This window comes from Macrotis lagotis, chromosome 1 (assembly GCF_037893015.1).
Source record: "Macrotis lagotis isolate mMagLag1 chromosome 1, bilby.v1.9.chrom.fasta, whole genome shotgun sequence".
In the NCBI taxonomy this organism is placed as follows: Eukaryota; Metazoa; Chordata; class Mammalia; order Peramelemorphia; family Peramelidae; genus Macrotis; species Macrotis lagotis.
This window is the reverse complement of record NC_133658.1, coordinates 328714038-328735052: the sequence shown is the minus strand read 5'-3', so window position 1 is coordinate 328735052 and position 21015 is coordinate 328714038. Positions and strand designations below refer to the sequence as shown.

At 40.0% G+C, this 21015-nt stretch overlaps 1 protein-coding gene across 6 annotated transcripts in view; it reads right to left on the bottom strand.

Annotated features, from left to right (window-relative positions):
* The window catches only part of DENND1A (DENN domain containing 1A), a 709454-nt gene that overhangs the window by 36381 nt on the left and 652058 nt on the right, over nt 1–21015 (bottom strand). For all 6 annotated transcript variants that reach the window (XM_074211609.1, XM_074211608.1, XM_074211610.1 and 3 more), the window contains one exon: nt 11933–12021. In XM_074211609.1, coding sequence (XP_074067710.1) covers nt 11933–12021 — 89 coding nt within the window. The remainder of the gene's footprint in view (nt 1–11932; nt 12022–21015) is intronic.

Sequence of the window (21015 nt, the reverse complement as noted above, 5' to 3'; positions counted from 1 at the left end):
CTTCTCCCTTAGAATGTAAGCTCCTTCTGAGTAGTAATGATTTCATTCTTTGTATTTGGATGCCGAGGGCAGGACCAAAGACATAGTAGGTACTTCAAAGCCTGTTGACTGACACTTGAGCAGGATACTGTTCTATGGCATCATTAATAAGTAGTTACTCAGTCTCCACTGAAGTCCTCCATAGAGGGGATCCACTATCTCATGAGTCAGTCTGGTCACTCTGGCTTGACTCCACCTAGAAGGACTCCACCTGGAAGGACTGAGGGAGTGAGTTGAAACCTGTCCCTATGCAATGCTCACCCACTGCTCCTTGCTATGCTTCTAGCAGAACAAGACTAGAACTCTTTTCCATGACAACTCTTCAAATATTTGAGGGCAGAAATCATCTTTCAATCTCCAGAATAAATAGCTAATATCTGGGTGGTGCAGTCGGTAGAATGCTGCACTTGATAGACAAGTCACCTAATCTCTCTTGGCTTTAGTTTCCTCATCTGTAAAATGGGCAAAATAATTAGAATCAATGAGATGATAGACATAAAGCACCATGCAGAAGTTAGTTCTTATTCTAGTTGTCCTCTCCTGGATACACTTCAGGTCCTGTAGCAATGTTTTCCCTAAAATGTCATTGTCATAACTTGACTCCAGAACTTCCTTTGTTCTGGAAACTCGGCTTCCCTTAATGTGGAGTAATCTCTAATGAATTCTTTTGACAGCTGGGTTACCCTGCTGACTCCACCTGAAGTTGTGGGCCTCCAAAAGTGTGCAGGGGTCCTTCCCATAGGAATGCACCCTATCCTATACTTGTGCAGTTGAATTTGTGAGCCCAAATGAAGATTTTTTTCCATCCCTCTCCTTTCCATTTCATTAACTTCAGTCCATTATTTTTTGCATTTTAAAGGAAGACAGGGTATTATTATTTCGTTGTTCTATTAGCTCTGTAAGCAGAAGACTCAGGTTTGAATCCTCATTCTGGCCAAGTTACAACCTTTGTGGTCCAGTTTTCTCTGTAAAACAAGGGGTTTGGATGAGATGATCTCTATGGGCCTTTTCAGCTCTAAATCCCCTGATCTTTTTTTGGATCCAGATTCAGTCATCCACATGAGAGCTCCCCAGCCGAGCATCGTGTCATCTGTGACTCTGGCTCCTTGTTGGTTCCAGGCCGGCTTTTTACTCGGCTGTGACAGATTTGGGGGCTTTCGACTATCCTGCTAGAAAACTCCTCCTTCTGGTGGCAGCTTGGGGCCCATGGCCACAGTAATTGGAGGCTACTGTTGGTCCGATGAAGCCAAAAGGCTGAGATAGTTCTAATTCTGGGTTAATGAGTTCGGCTAACACAGAAGAAGCAGCTTTCTGTCTTTGAGGTGGTGTCATTATGATTTTTGTTAAGTCTTGCATAATTTCCAGAAAAGTAACACACGGAGACTGGGAAAGTGATGGCAGCTTTAGCCAGGCCAAAACCTTTTTGACTTGTTAATTGCCCTCCTGGCCTTCTGCTCCTGCATGTTAACAACCAGCCTCTTGGCGAGCCCTGGAAGGGTGCCAGCCAAGGGCCTGGAAGAGAGATGGGCTGTTGTATTTCTGCCTAACCAACCTGCTATGCTGGATTGGGGTGGGGGTGGGGGTCCAGCTGGCGACATGGAGACACACTCTAGGTCATGGTGGTAGGAAATGCTCCCGGAGAACTGGAGGGACAGGAGGTGGGGGTGTGATCTTTCAACACATCCCTCCTTGTCCTGGCTGGGGCTGCAAGACTTCAAGCATGGAGGTCGTCTGTTTGCTGAGGTGTTGCTCTTGACAGTTACATTGGGGTACTGTCCCAGCTGTGGCTTCCTGGGGGGCTTCCACATTGATTGAGTAGGGGGATGGGGAAAGTTGAGAAATAACTCTTCATGGTCTCCATAAAGCTCAAGAGAAAATAATAGAATGCCGGGGCTGAGGGTATGTATCTCAGCAGTCATTGAACCTACTACTGTTCTTTCTTCAGCAGGAATGTTCATGTATATAAATATATGTCAAATTATATATGTTTACATAAGCATATGTCCCTGACATAAACATATTAGCACAAATACCACATAATTCTGAATTTCTCCTAAATGACTAATTACTAAAGTATTGTTTGTGTGAAACTTGACTGAATAGATTTTGATTCATGTAATAGAATAAAACCTTTACTTGAGACTTTCTGTAATGACTTCTCTTAGTGTAGGGGTGACCTTGGGCTCTGGAAGGCTTGGACATGAGCTGCATCTGTCTCTGATGGAAAGACTTGGAGTACAGGTAGGATGGTGGTCATTCAACTTGATGTGTTTGGATCCAGGAAGCAGAAATAGGAGCAATATGGCATTCAGGGATGGGAGGTGGAGGGGGGAGGAATTATAGAGAGGCAGAATGAAGTTTAATGGAAGGACAAATACCCTAACAATTGGCTCTACCCCAAAATAGAAGGGGTTGCCTCAGGAGATGATAGGATCCTGTCTTCAAGAGGTCTTCAAGCAAAGCCTGGATGATCACTGATTGAGATGATTACACAGAGGGTATTCCTTTTCAGTTACAGATCAAACTAGAGGAACTCTGAGGCATCTTTCAACTCTGAGATTCTCATAGAAGGTGATAGCTGCTGTTATTCATGCTATCTTGCAAATACTGAAACTTTTCTCATCTGGTAAAATTTCTTGTTCTGCAGTAGAACTTCCTAATCCACTAAGGCAGCAGAATAGCACAATGTAAAGAAAGTTGGATATATAAACTGAGGATCTGGGTTCAAATCCTAGATATGATGCTTGCCAGATCAATGATCCCAGGCAAGACACATCAAGCTCCCCGAGTCTGTTTTCCTCTACTGCAAAATAGGTCTGTAAGCTGTCTCACAAAGATTCCTAAGATTTACAGAAAGGAGTTATTATCATGGCACTCTTCTACTCCAGAAACTTCAATTGTCTCTCCCCACCACCCCAATAAAAATATATGTAGAGGTATGATATAGACTCTTGCTCCTGTCTGATATTTAAATCCTTTTACAATCTAACTCCAATTTGTCTCTCCCCAATTTCTACCTATTGAAATGTTTCCTTTCCCTCAAGATCCAAGTCTGGTGTCCCTCCTCCAAACTATTCTTGTTATGGTAGTGCCCTCCTCATATTTCTCCTAACATTCTAATTTGGTCCTCTCCTTTGCACTTTTCTCCCTTATTTTTGCCCCTGTCAATTTTTGCTCTGTTCCTATCCTATTAATTTGAAAATTTCTCAAGAATCTTCTCTATCCTTATATTACCAGCACCTAGTACAGTCTTCAATAAGTAATAGTAAGTAAATAGTAATAGTAAGCACTTAATAAATGATTAATGGACTGTATTAAATTAAAGATGTTCCTATAATAACAACATTTCCATTTTATCCAAATAGGAAGTCTGGGAACTCATCTGACACCATGAGACCTAGACAAATAGAGAGGGGCAAGGAAAGGAACTCATATGGGGTGAAATGAGAAGTTCCTTTTATAGATGGTAGGAACAATGGTAGGTCTGGGGTAGAAGAGCTACTGTTTCACATTCTTTCTCTGCCCTGGCAGAGTAAACTTGAGGTATCTTGGGTAAACTTGAGATATTTTCTTTTGAGAAGAAGCATGCAGAAATAGAAATCATAACATCATAGAATCCTAAAATGCTAGAACTGAGAAGAGTCTCATTCAAAATGGGAGGACCCTTAAAACACAGGATGTTAGATCTGGAAAGAGCATGTTAGAGGATGCAATAAGGGGCCTTGAAAAATTGGCTGTTAGGGTTGGAAAATAGAACACTGGAAGTTGGAACTGCAGGGGGTCTTAAAGATCACCCAGTGAAAGCCCCTCATTTCACAGATGAGGGTAGTAGTGTAGTGCCCAGCAGAGCTAGAAACTAGGACTCCTTTCTTTTAGGTGAGAACTCTTTCAATCACAATAAACCATCTCCCATACTAACTTTCTACCTGTGGCTTATTTGACAATATCACTTTTCTCTATTTATTTAGGGACTTTTTCCTAGTTACATTAAAGGTCTATTTTCAGAAGTCATCTAACTCTTTCCACCATAGATCAGAAGCAGTCCTCAGAATGCTTTATGATCTTGAGTAACCTCAGTCTGCACCCTTTCTCCATACTTGGCATTCCCCCGCTCCACCCATCCCAATATGAGCTGTATGTGGATTCTCTCAGGAAAGGGTGCTCTTGGGGTTATAAGGTCAGTCAGTCAATAGACATTTAATAGACATCTACTATGTTGTAGGCATTGTATTGTGTAGGAAATACTATATGAAAAAGAGTTCTTGCTCTTTTTTTTAAATAAATTTTTATTGTTTCTTCTAGTTATCCTCATTATTTCTCCCTTTTCTTCTCCCAGAGAGCTATTCCATATAATAGTATTTTTTAATGGAAAAAAAAAAACCCAGCCTAACTGATGAATGTAATGAAAAAAGTCCAAAAATATAGGCAATGTGTAACACATTGTGGACTCCCCACCTCCATGAAGGGATGGATTGAAGTTGTCTTCTCATATTTTTCCACTGGAATTCTACTTGATCTTTCTAATTTTTTTAAGTTTTTTTTTTTTTTTTAAGGCAATGGGGTTAAGTGGCTTGCCCAAGGCCACACAGCTAGGTAATTACTGAGTGTCCGAGGCCAGATTTGAACTCAGGTACTCCTGACTCCAGGGCCTGTGCTCTATCGACTGCGCCACCTAGATTCCCCTCTAATTTTGTTATATTCACTTTTGACTTTTTTTGTGTGTTAGTCTTTCCATTTACATATCATAGTATGGCTTTGCTTACTGTAAATCAATTTATGCAGACCTTTCTATGATTCTATCAATCACACATATCATTTCTTAAAATAAAATAACATTGTATTACATTCATGTACCACTATTTTCTCACTTCCCAAAAGATGGACATTCACTTTGCTTCCCATTTTTTGATATCATAAAAAAAATCTGGAATCAATATTTTGGTGTATATATGAGGATTTCTTATTGATGACTTTCTAACATTACTGTATGCCCAGTGATGGCATCTCTAGTTAAAGGATGTTCTAGTTATATTATTCACATAATTTCAAATTAGTTACAATAATGATTGTACCCCTTTATAGTTCCACCAATCATGTATTAGCATGTCTATCATTCTTCAAGTCCTCCACCATTAGCTATTGTCATTTTTTGCTATCTTTGCTAGTTTGCATTTGAGGGGAATGAGTTTTCAGTCTAATGAGAAGACGACAACACACAAGAGGAAGATGAAGATCAGAGGTGTGGAGGGGAGAGTGTTTGGTGTATGGGCATGATGGTAAATGAAAGGGGAACCTGAGGGTCCCTTTAAATGGAGGTTTTGAGAAGAGTTCTTTGTTCTGTCCTCCAGCATTTCAATCAGAGGTGCAGAAGATATTACTGAGCTTACTGGTTAAATGTTCATATCAAGCTTGATGCAATCTACAGGATGATGAATTTCCTGGGGACATGATATCATGGAAAGTGCACTGGACTTAAGAGTCAATAAATCTAAATTTGAGCCCTAGCTCAAGTGAACTGCATGATTCCAAGGAAGTTATCTAAACCCTATAAGCCTCAGTTTTCTAAACTAAAACATGTGGATAACATGCTCCAAACAAAGCCCGCATTATTGGGCTACCATGAGGAAAACATTTTGGGCAACTTAAACTTGAACAGAAGTTTGAATTAATATTATTGTTATTTGCCCTCTAGAGACCAGAGGCAATGGGGGGGGGGGGCTACAATCTACCCTCTATTTCCTAATTGTATATCTAAGACAGTCAGAAAATTAAATAGGCCTCTGTGGAGTAAAACTGAGAGCCCAATGGGAACACATTAAGAATACATTTGAAAATAATTGATATGGGGTCAGGGCCCCTGTCTCATGCTGAATGTTCCCATACAAGGATTAACAAGGCTACCTTTACTGAGGTTAGAGCTGAACAGTGACATAAATAGGACTGACGGATGTCACCAATGCCCTGTGGCTATCTGGGCAGATACTCCCCATGTACCTCAACCCCAAACCAGTCCTTTGCTTGGACAGTACAGGTCATCGGCTAAAATCCTTTGAGAAGACATTAAATATTCAAGGAACATTACATAGATTGGGTTGCCTCAGGGGAAGGGCAATGAGTTTCATAGGATGTACAGACTTAAAGCTAGAAGAGACCATATATATATATATATATATATATATATATATATATATATATACACATATATATATGTATATATATATATATAACTACCTACACACACACACACATATATATGCTAGACTATTCTGTTTTACAGAGGAAGAAATGAAAACTTGTTGAAGAAAAATGACTGGTACAAGGACACACACCACACACACACACACACACACACACACGGCAGAGCTGAGATTTGAATCCAGGTTCTCTTATTCCATTCTAGGTCTTCTAGGAGACCACTTGAAGAGAATTTTTTAATAGATTCTTAATTTTGGTACAGGTTGGGTTAGATAATAATTTTTCTCATTTTTTCAGTGGCTTATGGTTTCCAAGATCTTTCCTCACAAAATCCTTATGAGAAAAGAAGTGCAAGGACAATTATAGATGTAGAAACTGAGGGACAGAGTTGAAGTGATTTGCCCATGGTGACACTACTGTGACATGAAGGGATTGAACACTGAATCAATTCTCAGATTCAGAACTTTTGCCCTGGTCCACTTACTCTTTTCCCTCCATAGACCAGGAAACCTCTGTCCCATTGGTCTATATAGTTCATGAAATCATTTAGTCTGGTGTTGCCAAGGCAACTGTGGGTGCGACTCAAAATTCAATAAATCCTGAAGATTTTTAGGATTAGGATTCTTAAATTGATAATTTTGTATGGTCCGCAAATGATGTTATAAATATTCAAATGCCCCTTGGTAGAAAGAAGGCTCTTCAATCCTATCATAGACCTTTGAGGGCACCTTCAATGCCCCAAGCTGAGAAGTCATGTGATAATAGGATCATAGATTTAGATCTGAAAGAGACCTAAGAGATTATCTACTTTTATTTTACAGATGAGAAAACTGAGACCCACAAAAGTTAAATGATTTGTTAGGTAAGAAATAGTGGAATCAGAATTTTACCATGGTTTTCTGATTGCAAATTCAATGTATTTGTGTACCAAGCTACCTATCTTGGCCCAGGATTGAGATTAGGTTTTGGAGTGGATGTAAACATGAGCAAGGAAGCCCTGCCTTTATGGGCAGCTAGGTGGCACAATGGATAGATTGTCAGGCCTGGAGTCAGGAAGACTCACCTTTCTGAGTTCAAAGTCAGTCTCAGACACTTAATAGCTTTTTGACCCTAGACAAGCCCCTTAACCTCGTTTGCCTCAGTTTCCTCATCTATAGGATAACCTGGAGATAGAAATGGCAAACTACTCTAACTTTGCCAAGAAAATCCCCAAACTGGATCATAAGGTCAGATATAACTAAAAAAAATGACAGAACAACATCCCAATCTTTGAAAATACTGTTTTCTTCATCTTCTAATGACTTTTCAAGAAAATAGTTTTCATTTAGTGAAATGTTAAAAAAAATAATAGATTTGTAGTTCCATAAATTAGATGCCTAGTATCTAGAGAAAGTCCAGATGTTCTTGGGACTTATCTAGGCATTACATTTTAGGAATGTCAGTGATAAGTCAGAGCAAATCCAGAGAAAAGTGATTGAGAGAATTAGAGACTTTGACAATAGAAGATCTTCTGAATCAACTGGAAATGTTTAATTTGAAGAAGGAAAAAACCCCAGAGGACCAGGGAGGGATGAAAGAGAATGGCACAAGGGAACTGTCCTCCAATGTCTGAAATGCTGCCATGGGAAGGACTACTATTCTGATTGACTCTAAGGTCAAATTCCTAACAGAACTTTCCTAAGCTCCACCCCCCCCCCAAAAAAAAAAACAGAACTTCTGGAGACAGTGAATCCTCTATCCCTAGAGAGACTAAATTGAATACCACTTTTCCTGGATGTTGTAGGATTCTGTTTTAGGAAGGAGTTGGGCTGGATAACTTCTGAAGTCTCTCATCTCTGACAGTCTGTGTTCTAATATTCTATGTTCTCAGGCCCTGTCTATTTCTAATGTTACATGTAATAGCTTGAATGTTCTATTCTTTCAATTAAAAATAATGGAATTTTTAGAAAAGGTTTCTTTCATTGTGGATCTGATCACATATCACAGAATTGGGATTTCAAAGATCATTTTTTTCTAATTAGCTATAAAAGGAAGGAAAAAGAACAACAAATTTGGACTTTTCAAGACTTTAGAGAGTGATTATAGAGATTTAGAGTTGGAAGAACCAACCAGTTTCTCATTTTTCAGGCAAGAATCTAAGCCTCAGAGATATGAAAGGACTTGCTCAAGTTAGCATTGCTAGTAATTTTGACCTTTCAAATTTAAACTCAGTCTTCTTTCCTTGGTGCCATGCCGGTTATGATCTGGGGAGCAAAAATCCTGTTGTTCAAGGCTGGAGACCCAAAGTGTTGATTATTTTATCCTTCCCTGTTCACTGTTAATTACTTAAAGTGTTGTTGGGGGAGGGGGGATCAGAATTGAGATATGACTACAGTAGATGTGAGAATCCACATGGTCTTGTGTAATTCAAATTGCATTTTGCCACCCAAATCTCCCAACCGGAAGATGTCCTTTGATGACTGCGGGAGTTTTAGTTGGGTTTTGTTGCTGTTATCCTGGAGAAGTCAGAACTGGTCTCAGCCAGGCCCTATTAGTTTCATTTCCCACCATCCCCAGCTCTCCATTCTCCCTGTGTGATACAAGCAGCTTGCAGTTGCTGTTGTTTTTAGAACAATATTTCATAGCAGGCCTGTTTTATTAAAATATATTTTTCCCCCACTGAATCCTTCCTGTGTTTGCAGGAGTTGGTCCTGCCAAGTCGAAGTTGGTGACAGTTGAGAAAAACACATGGAAAGGCTGTTTATGATATACATGACATTTGGATGTGGAGAGGCAAGGGGGAGGAGGATGGGTGACAGAGAGAGAGACACTTAGCAAAAGACTTACTGGCATTATGGGAGAGTGGGTGTGCAGGGGATTTTTCCTGGAGTCATTTAAAAGAAAAAAAAAAAGAAAACACACACACAAACACACACAACACACATGCGTGCACATACACACACACCACACACACAACCAGACATAGTCATACATACATATACATGTATACACACAACACATGCACACATACATGTACATGCGCTCACACACACATGAACACACACACACACACACACACACACACACCCCACCCCTCAGAGCAAAATGGAATCTTATCTTAAAGCCACAGGAGGATTTTAGAATTTATTTATGACTGATGGCCCTTGTAATCTTGCTTGCTTTCACTGACACTTCCCTGATGAGCCAGGATACCCAAATTCATTCTTTCATAAGTTTGATTTGCTCAGCCATTTCACTGTCAGAAAGACACAAAGTCAAGTTCTAGGGAACCTCTGTAAAGATCCTGACTGGCATCCACAAGGGCAGCCAGGAGATATGGGTGAGGTTCTATTTCTACACCTTACTCACAGTGTAACTTTGGGCAAGTTAGTCTACTTAGTTCTCTCATCTGTAAAACAGAGAGAATCCTTCCTGATTGGCCAACTTCAAAGTAATATTGTGAGAAGCAAGAGAGAGAGAATGTACATAAAATATTTTATAACTAAACCATAAAGAGATATAAATAAACATCAGCTCTGGCAGCCTCAATAAGTAAAGGAGTCATGATTTTGTCTGAGCCTTAGTGGATGGTCTTTGTGAGTTGCTATGGCCAAAACCATTCCCTGATCCTTGGGATGACTGAGAGGATCTGCTGCTCTGGCCCATGGGTGAAGCTTTTCTAGGCCAGTAGGACCTCTAAGAGCTGGTACAGCTTTTGAGGACCAAGGGCCCTCTCACATTATCTAGAAGAATGGGGACTCAAGTAGGAAGAGCTACATGCTATTAAAAAAAATCATGCAATGATATTTAACCATTTAAATGTTCTTGTTATGAATTATGGATGGCTATATGATGCCTTGGACTCACCAAAGGACCATCATTTAACTCTGCTTTTATTTGATTAGCAAAAGGGTAAAAAAAAAAGATTAATCTAGTCCACTGAAGCTTAACAGGGCTAGTCTGAGTGCCATAGTGCAATGTGCTTGAAGGACCTTTACTGATTGTGAGAAGAATTTGGTTTAGGATCAGAACATCTATCTTGGACCATCCCTGAGAGAAGAGCAAGAACAATTTCATCCCAAGAAAGCCCAGGAAGAAGTCACTGGTGCTCCAGGGCCTCTAAGGCCATGAGGAGCTTTCTCCACAAGGGGGCAGTCTCATTCCACCTCCAGAGGCCTACAGGCCAGCGCCAGCCACCAGTGAAGCTGAAGCTTCGTCCCTGGCCTCTCCCTACTTGGCTCCCCCACCACAGTGCAGCAACCCGACAACTCTGGAAAACACTCTTCTTGCAACTTATAAGAGGCAAGAGGAAGTGTGTAGTTGAAAGAGCATCAGCCCTAGGTTTGGTCCTGGCTCTAGTATTTGGTATATGCAACTCTAGGCAAGTCTCTTCCTCCCCCTCCTATTCTAGGAGGGGTTGCCTCAGTTTCCTCATCTGTAAAATGAGCTTTTTCACTCCTAAAATCTCTAAATCCTAGGATGTCTTTCCTGGCCACAGCTTCTTGACACTGTCCATTACTAGAACGGTCTTCTGGAAATGGATTGTAGTAACTACAGTTTAACCACATCATGGTTTGAAGGCCGAGTGGCAGCCTGAGGTCTGTCACTGCCTCCTTTTCTTTGATGCACTCTTCTTCCCCACAAGAGTCCTGCCCAGTGGGGGCCGGGAGTACAAGAAGGATAGACCCATTCTACAAAGGACAATTAGGCTTAGAGAGAAAAATACACGCAGCCAGTGAAGGGTTACCATTTCATCGCTATTATTCATGAGTTTTAGTATGGCATCTTGACTTTAGGGTCAGGCTGATCTGGGTTCAAGTCCAGTCTGACACACACCAGTTATGTGACTCTGCAAGTTACTTAAGTTCTGAGTGTCCCAAGCAAACCTCTCCAAGTCTGAAGCAAGGCAAAATATGGGATGGATTCCAAGACTTTTCTGTAAAGGTCTCAGTGCCTATAGATGATAGAGAATATCTGAAGACCCGGGCTCAATTTTCAGCTTGCACACATTTGAACTACGAAATCTTATACAAGTCCTTTTCCCTAGCTGGGTATTAGTTTCCTCATCTGTAAGAATGTTGGTCTTGAAATATGTAATTTCTAAGGTCCCTAGGAACTCAAAATCCTGTAAATGTTAACTCTCTTAACTTTATCTGTAGGATAAAGAATATGTATAGTACCTAACTGACAAGTATGCTATGAAGAAAACACTTTGTAAACTTTAAAGAGAAACAGAAATAGTATTCTTGTATAGTTTAGCAAAAAAAAAAAAAGGATGAATCTTCATTGCAAACTAGGCAAGTTTTCTGTACCCCTTCCTTGGTTTGGGAAATGTTCATGGTCACAGATGGAAGAGCCCAGGTCTACTGCTCTGCATTGCCAAGACAATGGTGTGGAAACTGATTCAAACAGAATTAATTTCCTTCTAAATGTCTCTTGAATCTTGCAACTCAAAAGACGTTGGCCCAGGTGTCATAGAAAGACTGTGTCTGCCAGGGACTCTCGAGATATTCTGCCCACACAAGAAGGAGACTTTTGAGATTAAACTCTGCTTCCAGAGGTATCTTTCTGTGAAACACCCAGCCTGGCCTCCCTAAGAAGTTTGGGGGTGGGACACAGTAGGGGAAGAAAGGGATTTATGTGCTCCACAGAAAGGAAGCACCAGCCCCTGCTTGTGCTGACTCTGTTGGAAGAAAGAGATAATGTGTTTCATACTTACTGGTCAGGGCTTGACACTGAAGTTCTTCGACCTTCCACGGTGACATTACTTTTTGGTCGCTTGACAATCTGAGGTCTTGGGGGGCGGACCTAAGATGCAGAGGAGGGGAAAAAGGCCAGAGCAAGGAGTGAGTTGGGACAGTGGAAAAGAAGACACATAGTTTGACAACAGTACTCTCAAGATCTAAAATAGCTCACCTGCCAGTTAATAAAAAGTAAGCCACTCACATCAACTGCAAGTCAGCAAGATCTTATCCCTTTCAGAGATGTTAGCTCATTTAAGACCATAAAATCTAGAGCTGGAATGAACCTCAGCAATTTATCTAGTCCAATTAATTTCAGAGAAAAGGAAACTGCATCTCAGCAGGGAGTAATGACTTGTCCAAAGTCACTTCTATGTTACAGAGCTGGAATTTGAACTCAGGTCTTCTAATACCAAATTCAGCACTCTTCCCACCTCATCAATAGTGAACTGGACTCCAGTGTTTTCCACGAGTCTAGGAACTTTTCCCTGATAGTGATATTGTAAAAGACCATCCCAGTAGCAATGTTCTTGAAGCAGGCATGAGGCCAAAGGCATTGAGAAACTAAAGGGAAATTTCCTAGGATCGTCCAAATACAGGTTAGACCTTTACTCAGATGTAGCTTCTACAAAACTTCCACGTGGTCTGTGATGCCATACTCAATGAGTCAACATCTCCACTGGCATCCTGGTCTAGTATTTCAAAGAAGGACTGACCTTAGACTAGGAAGATCTGTATTCAAGTCTATGTCCATGGTAACTTCCTAAAACTATGAAACATATAGCTCAAGGATACTTAGATATTTCTGTCTTTTAAAGGCTTCTAAAGTTCATTCCATCTATGTTCTCATTTTAATCTCACAACAGTCATTCGTTGCCTGGAGCTCTGGCTCTGCTCCCTGGAGACAAGCTGACCAAATCCCATCACTCCTCCATCTGACTGTACTTCAAATACTTAAAAGTAACAATCATACTCTGCTCCCTTCAAATCTTTTCAAGGCTAAGCATTCCCAGTTCCTTCAATCAATTCTTATCTGTCATGATCTTGAGGCCCTTCCTCATCCTGACTGCCCTCCTGTGGATATTCTTTAACTTTTTACCATCTTTCCTAACCCTGTGTAGATGATGATTTAAGAAGGGATTGGTTGTTCAGGAATTGCCTTTATTATTTTAACTATTTTTAAAAAATTTATTTAAGGCAATAGGGTTAAGTGATTTGCCCAAGGTCACACAGCCAGGTAATTATTAAGTGTCTGATGTTAAATTTGAACTCAGATCCTCCTGACTCCAAGGCCAGTGCTCTATCCACTGGGCCACCTAGCTGCCCCAAGAACTGCCTTTACTAATGAGAACATAAGTGGGTTTGGTTCCCTCCCCCCTTCAAAAATAAAAATAATCAACTACATAAGTGATGAAAAGAACAGTAGGGGGAAAAAATAGCCACCTAGATGTTTATGCATTTTAAAGGTTTCCAAATCTATTTACATTTATTATCTCATTTGATCCTCTCAGTGGTTGAAAATTCAGCTTGTCCAAGGTCATTGGAATGATAAAGAATAGCTCTAGGATTCCAGGTCACTTTGTCCCTAAACAATTCTTTCCAGTGCAAAAGACATGGTTTATTAAAAAAAAAAAACACAAAGCTCAAGGCTTTATCCAATATCATTCTATGGTGAAGTGATCCTCCTGGGCCCTAAAGACCATGGGGAGGAGAAGCTCTGGCAAGTCTTGGACCAACCAGTCAAAGCTCCAAGTTTAGACATAGTTGAGGATTTCTCTAGGCCTGTACTAGGGCATGCTATGGGGGAAGCTCACCTTCTCTACCCTTTTAAAACTGCAAATGCAGAAAATAGTCTGCTTATTCCACACTCAGTGGAAGGACAATCCAAGAGAAAGGGTCCTTTGGCTTAATTTAACAAATATTTTTAAAGTGCCTCCTCTCTACAGAGCATTGTGCTCAGGGCTGGGGATAGAAAGATGAAAAAAGACTCAGTGCCAGCTCTCAAGAAGCTTACAATCTAATAGTGAGGGAGCTGAGACACAAATAGCCAATAACTGATGCGATATAGTTCTTCCCAAACTGACTCCAGCTTTTCAAGTTTAAGTTCTACATACTTCCTCCTTGATATAGTTTGCATTTCAACTAGATTGACCTGGTTACTTCCTTATATATGACAATAACCGCCCTCCCACCCCAGCCCCACCATGCCTCTAAACAGACTGCCCACCACCTGGCTGTGGTGGGCCCTTTCTTCATTCCTGACTCTCAGAATCTTTAGCTTTCTTCCAAAGTTAATTACAGTCATCTTCCTGCACAAGCCTTTCTGTACTGCCTTTAACCAGTTGCCCGTGTTCTTCTATTCCCCCAAATTACTTTGCATACTTTGTATTTATTTTGTAGATGTATTTTTATTGATGAGTGTCCATGTTTTTTCTTCTGATTAAATGTAAACTCCATGAGAGTAGAGACAGTTTCCTAACATAATGATTGGCACATAGTAACACAATAAATACTTCATAAATACTTCATGGTTGACTGAAGAGGTCAGAAGGATTGGGAAATGAGGAATCACTTTTGGGAGGGGGGATGATTAGGGAAGGTTTCAAGGAAGAGGTTGCCTTTGAGCTGGTCTTTTAAGAAGAAATTGTGGATGAGTTGGGATGATGATAATAATGCTAATTTTTTAAGGCTGATGAAAGCATTTTAGTTTTCTTATAATTACATTATGAAGCAGTACAAAGATTATTGTCTTAATTTTTCATATGGGAAAACTGAGGCTCAGAGAGATGAAGTGTGTAACAGAGTTAGTGAATGATTCATAAACAAGTTTCCTGTCTCCATTGTTCTTTGGAAGTATAAGGCAATGTGTCTAGTTAAGCTCCAGAAAATGTTGGAGGAGAGGAAGAGGAATATAGAAAAGAAAATGTCCAAGTTTCCAATCTCATCTCCCAATGATTTTCACTGATCTTCAGCAAAAAAGCATATTTTGCTGACTTGCCCCGTGAAAGAATTTTCCTATAGTTCACTGAGAATTCAGAGAATTCACAAAGAATATATGATTTCCAAATCAATGTGTGCCCTAAATAATTTGAAACTCATATTTTCAGATTAAAAAGTAAACATTTTTTTTAGTTTTTTTTTTTTTGCAAGGCAAATGGGGTTAAATGGCTTGCCCAAGGCCACATAGCTAGGTAATTATTAAGTGTCTGAGACCGGATTTGAACCCAGGTACTCCTGACTCCAGGGCCGGTGCTTTATCCACTGCGCCACCTAGCTGCCCCCCCAAAATAAACTTTTATAATAGAAACAATTGTCTTTTAATAGTAAGAGCAAGGAAGAGAGAGGTAGGATGACACAATGAACATGAAGTCAGGAGACATTGCTTCCAGTGCAAGTTATATCAGTTATTATTTATGCAAACTTTTTTGAACTTCATGCTTACTATCTATTAAATGGGAACAATTCTTGCTCCAATTACCTCAAAGAATGATTAAGAGGAAAGGGCTTTGTAAAACCTAATATACTACTGAAATGAGTAATTATAAGGTCAACTAATAAATACATGGTGCTATATATTTTCTCTCTGGACAAAATGGCTATAATTTCCAAATTAAAAAATAACATATCTATCTATTTATCTATCTTTTTACTATTGAAATTTCATTATATTAAAAACTTTTTGTTTTTAGATCTCATTCATTCACCTATTTCTCTTTCCTCCCCTACTCTGTAAGCAGTTCCTTGTAAAGTTTAGTAAAAAAAGAAAAATGATTAAAAAAACTGCATTTAGTAGAATTAACACATTAGCCAAGTCTGAGAGTATGTTTGGTGGTATATATACAGTACTCCACACTGATAGCCCCTCAACTGTGCTAAGGAGAAACATTTTTAGAATAGTAATGTTAATAGTTAATAGTAGATAGAATACACTTTATACCTTATATAAACATATATCTATGAAATACACACACACACACACACACACACACACATACAGTCACACATATACATACACAAATAGATACACATACTTCCCCAATCCTATACAGTAGGAGGACAGCTATTATTTTACCATTATATGAACAAACTGAATCTCAGAGAGGTCAATAATTATTTTTTGAAGTCCTACAAAGAACTTTCTTTGCAACTGTCCTGGGAGAGAGACAGAACAAGCATTATTACTCCCATTTTTATTGCTATGAGAAGCTGAGGATCAAAGAAATACAATGACTTGCCTGGGATTATATAGTTAGCAAGTGGCAGAAGCAGGTTCTATCACAGGTAAGAGAATTTCCTAAATTTTCAAACCAGATAGGAACTTGAAGGTCACCCAACTCCATCCTGACCTGAACAAGAATTCCTTCCATAGTTTTTTGTGGCAAGTTGTCATCTGGTCCATACTTAGAGACCTTCTAGAAATAGCCCATTCTACTTCTGGGTAGATTGAATGGTTAGCAAATTTTCCTTTATCCTGTTTCCATTTCTCTTTGTGCAACTTCTATTCATTTACTGTTTCTGATTCCGGTGCTTTGTCTTAAGTAGGACCAGTCAGATTCTTCTTTTACATGACAGCACTTCAAGTAGTTGAAGAGAATTCTAATTTCCTCCCAAAAAGTCTTTTCCTGGCTAAGCATTCACAGGCCATTCAACTAATCTTCCTAAAGTGTGACCTTGCAGCCCTTCCTAGCTACCCTCCTTTGGATGGATATACTCCAGTTTATTCATGTACTTCCTAAAATGGGGCTCCAAGAATGCAATATAATGATCCCAATGCACTTTGAGTAGGAATCTAAAATCTAGAATCATGACCATCACTCTATACTTAGGCACAATGTCTTCCATGCAGCTTAAAATCATGCTAATTTTTTTTTTTTTTTGGTTTTTCAAGGCATGGGATTAAGTGACTTGCTGAAGGTCACACAGCTAGGTAATTATTAAGTGTCTGAGGCCAGATTTGAACTCAGGTCCTCCTGACTCCAAGGCTGGTGCTCTATCCACTGTATCACCTAGCTGCCCCATCCCAGTCTTTTTTTCAGAGTGTTATCTACTCATACTTCCCCCATTTTGTACTTAACCAATTATAAGAATTAAATTCTTATTAGATTCACCCCAGCATTCTAGCTATGCTTCCTTGCTTTGAATCATCTGAAAATTTGATAGGAATACCATCTCTGCCTTTATGTAAGTCACAGCACATATCCTAAGTCAATATGGTGGACATGTCCTTCTAGGGTGAAACTCAACCACTAATGTCTACTCTTTAGGTTCAGCATTCAGCTAGTTATGAATTCACCTAACCAGATGATCATCTAGTCCACACTTCACCATACTGTCATATTAACTCCAAGGAAACTATATCCACAGTATGCCCCTAATCTTCTAATCTAGTAATTCTATTTTAAAAAGAAAATGAAGTTAGTCTCATATGGCTTATACTGGGTCAAGCCATGATTGTTTTTTGTAATCACATCATCTTTTCTAGATGTTTATTGATCATTCCTTTAGAGCCCATTTAGAATTTTTCCAGGAAACAAAGTCAGATTGACAGGACTGTGGTTTAGCCAGGTTTTCTTAGTCTGAATCCATGAACTTAAAAAAAAATTGATGATCATATGTCACTATAATTGGTTTCCTTCATATGTATTTTATGTTATACATTCAAACACATTATTCTGAAAATGGATCCACAAGTTTCACCCTACTGCTAAAAGGGTCCATGATACAAAAAAAAGACAAGGAACTGATGGTTTTACACCTAACTTTCTTATCTTTTTTGAGAACTGGGACATTTGGTCTTCCTCAGTCTTTGAACTCCTTTTCCATTTTCCTCAGTCACTGAAGATCCCTTAGTATGGTTCAGTAATTTCTTCCACCAGTTCTTTCACCATCCTGGGATGTAGTTCACCTGTTCCTGTTAACTTGAACTAAGGGCACATTGGCACACTTTCTTATTTGTTGAATTTCAACAGCCTATTAGCTATATTCATTCTGTCCTTTCAAGTACTAAAATAATTTTTTTTGGCAAAGAAGCAGAAGTGAAATAAGAGTTGAGTGGTTCTACCTTCTTTCTATGCTTTGTTATCAGAATCTTAGTCACTCTGTTCCATTCCTTTTTTGACCCTTCTTAACTTCCAAACACAGCTACTGAAAAAAAGTTCAACCAATCAACAAATAACCACTACTGCTTCACCCCAAGCCCTAAATCTCTTACTATTTTTGTATTTTCTCACCAATTTTGGTAAACTTTAGGGCTTTTCCCCACTGTATTATGATGACTGAAAAAGGAAGGAAAACAATTATGATGAGGATACCAACATCCCTACCCCTCACTAAAAAAAGGAAAGACAATCAAACTAAAATTAAAAGGGAACCTGGGATTGATGACTTTCCCCAGGTGTTCAGATACATTCTAACACCTGTGTCTAAACCCTCTCAGCCTAGATAATGGCTGGATCATGTCAATGTGTATACCTAAATCTAGAATATGACACAGATTATCTCACTCTAGGAATAATGGACAACTTGGATGTGATGAAAAAAGCAATGGGTCTGGAGCTATGAGTAAGGTCTGGATTTAAAATTTAAACCTACTGACTTGCTTTATGGTTGGGCTGTGTTAGCACTGTCTCAGGTTTCTTTCCTACAATGGGAATAATAATCCATATGCTGTGATATCCTCATACTTGCTACTATGGTTGCTGTCTGGGATTATTGTTATTATCAGACCCCTTTGAGCCTTGCTTTCTCCGTCTGTAAATAACAAGGATAACCATTCACCTTTCCATAGTTGTTTAAAGTACTTTACTCATAATTACCCTGTGAGGCAGGTAATATAAATACAATTATTCCCACTATATAGAAGAAGCTGAGGTTCAGAGAAGTTAACCGACTTCTGTCCAGAAGTTAACTGACTGACTGCCCAGGGTCACACACCTAATATGTGTCAGAGCTGGAATTCAAAATTAGGTTTCTGAGCTCTAAATTCAACATTCTTTCCCCTGTACCACATTGCTAATAGGGATTATCTTCCTTGCACTCACTCACATGTCTGTGGTGAGAAAAACTCCCTGTAAATGGTAAAGCACTATAAAGATAGGAACTATTATTATTAATCTCTGTTGTGGTGAGCAAAGAGCTGCAGAAATAGGATATGCTGTTATTATTTCAAAGGATGAGTGGAGGGCTGGGATGATGGAGAAGCTCCTAGGGGCGAGGCTGCCTGCAGCTGCTCCTGGAGGCGATGGGAGTGGGGAGGAAGCAGGAAAGGTCAGATGTGAAGGTCTGGGAGATCAGTCCTCACACAAGGCTGTTCCTCTCTACAATAAAGGCAGCTTAAGAATGTGAACTTAGAGCTAGAATGGAAGGATTAAGTTTGTGGCAACTTCAACTGAACTTGCAACGTGGTGAAACATGGGGAAAAGAACAACAGAGCTAATTAGACGAGCTGAGCTGTCAGAGTGCAGCTGAATGGCTCAGTGCCAACAAACAAAAGGAATGGGGCTGGCAATCAGCAGGATCGATGGAGGAGACTGCTTCATTAGGGATGATAAAACAGACAGAGAGGGGGAGAGGCGAGGGGGACAGAGAGGGACAGAGAGAGGGAGAAGGGGGGACGCGGAGGAGAGGGGAATAGAGAGGGAGAAGGAGGGGGAAAGGGGGCAGAGAAAGGGGAGGGAGAGAAAGAAAGAAAAGGAGGACAGAGTGGTGGAAGAAAAGAGAGGGAGGTAGAGAGAAGAAAGGGAAGAGAGAAGGGGAGGAGAAGAGAGACCTGGGGATAGGAATGGAAGAAACACATAGAGTGGAAGGAGAAAATAGAAAGGTTTAGAAAGCAAGAGGAAAGGAAGGAGAGATGAAGATGAAATGGAGAGAGGGCTACAAAGGGGAAGAAAGAGAAAAAAGAGACTGAGGAAAAAAGGAGGCAGTGGGGAAGGGAAAGGGACAGAAAATGAAGGGGCAGAGAATGGAGAGAAAGGCGAGTGGGAGAGAGACAGACACAGAGAGGGAGACAGACACAGAGGGAGATACATACAGAGGAAAAGTGTTTAATTAAGCTGCAATAGGAAGATGATGCGCAAAGCTGGCTTGTCAGCATGCTGTGAACACTTTCACCTTTCTGGTTATGCTTTCTTTTTTTGGGGGGGGGAAGAATACACATACACATACACATACACACACACACACACACACACACACACACACTCACATATATGTAATGGCCCCACCAGCATTATGAGACCAGCAGTGTCAGGGGAGAAAATGCTAAGAAGGATTTAGAGCCCTGTTCAAGGGGGACTTCAGGGGAAAGTTGGGAAACTAGCCAATTCCCCACTGGATTTAAAACCTGAGAAATCTAAGTCGGCAGGGTTAAATGTGTATTGAATACAAAAGCGCCGAGTACATTTGATTTTAATGGGGAGAGAGGGGGAGAGAAATAATAAATACGAAGCTTATAAAGAGCTTCACATGCAGTCAGGAGAGAGTCAGCCTTCCCCCTCCTCTTCCTACCACCCCCCTCCCCACTAGCCTTTAATACAGATGACATTTTCAATGCTTTCTTCTTTTTTTTAAAATAAAGAAAACCCAAATATACTAGTAACATTTGAACTCCAGCTATAGGTGACTTGGTACAAATCACCCCCACCCTCATTCTCCAGGAGCTGCACCCAGCTCTCCTACCAGAGGGACTTATTATAATGAGCCTTGCTAGGTAAAACTTGGACCCTAGATATTTGGTGAAAACAAAGTCCTCCACAAGTTCAAGGAGGAAAGATGACAGTCTTATGTAAATAATATTGGGTTGGGGCACCAGGACTCAGTTCCCATCTCAGATCCCCCATCTGTCTTGGGGAAAACATTTCCCTTTTGTATCCTCAATTTCCTCTTCTGGAAAATGAGAGGGGTGGCCATAATGATCATGAAGGTTCCCTCCAGTTCTAAGGTTCTTATGAGTACCCATTTCTTTCTGTCTCATTTATGCAATAGTAGCTATGTATGTGGCAGCTTTGGAACTTTGACAAAAGAGTATGTAGCTCAAAGATTTCTATTACCAAGATTCTCATAA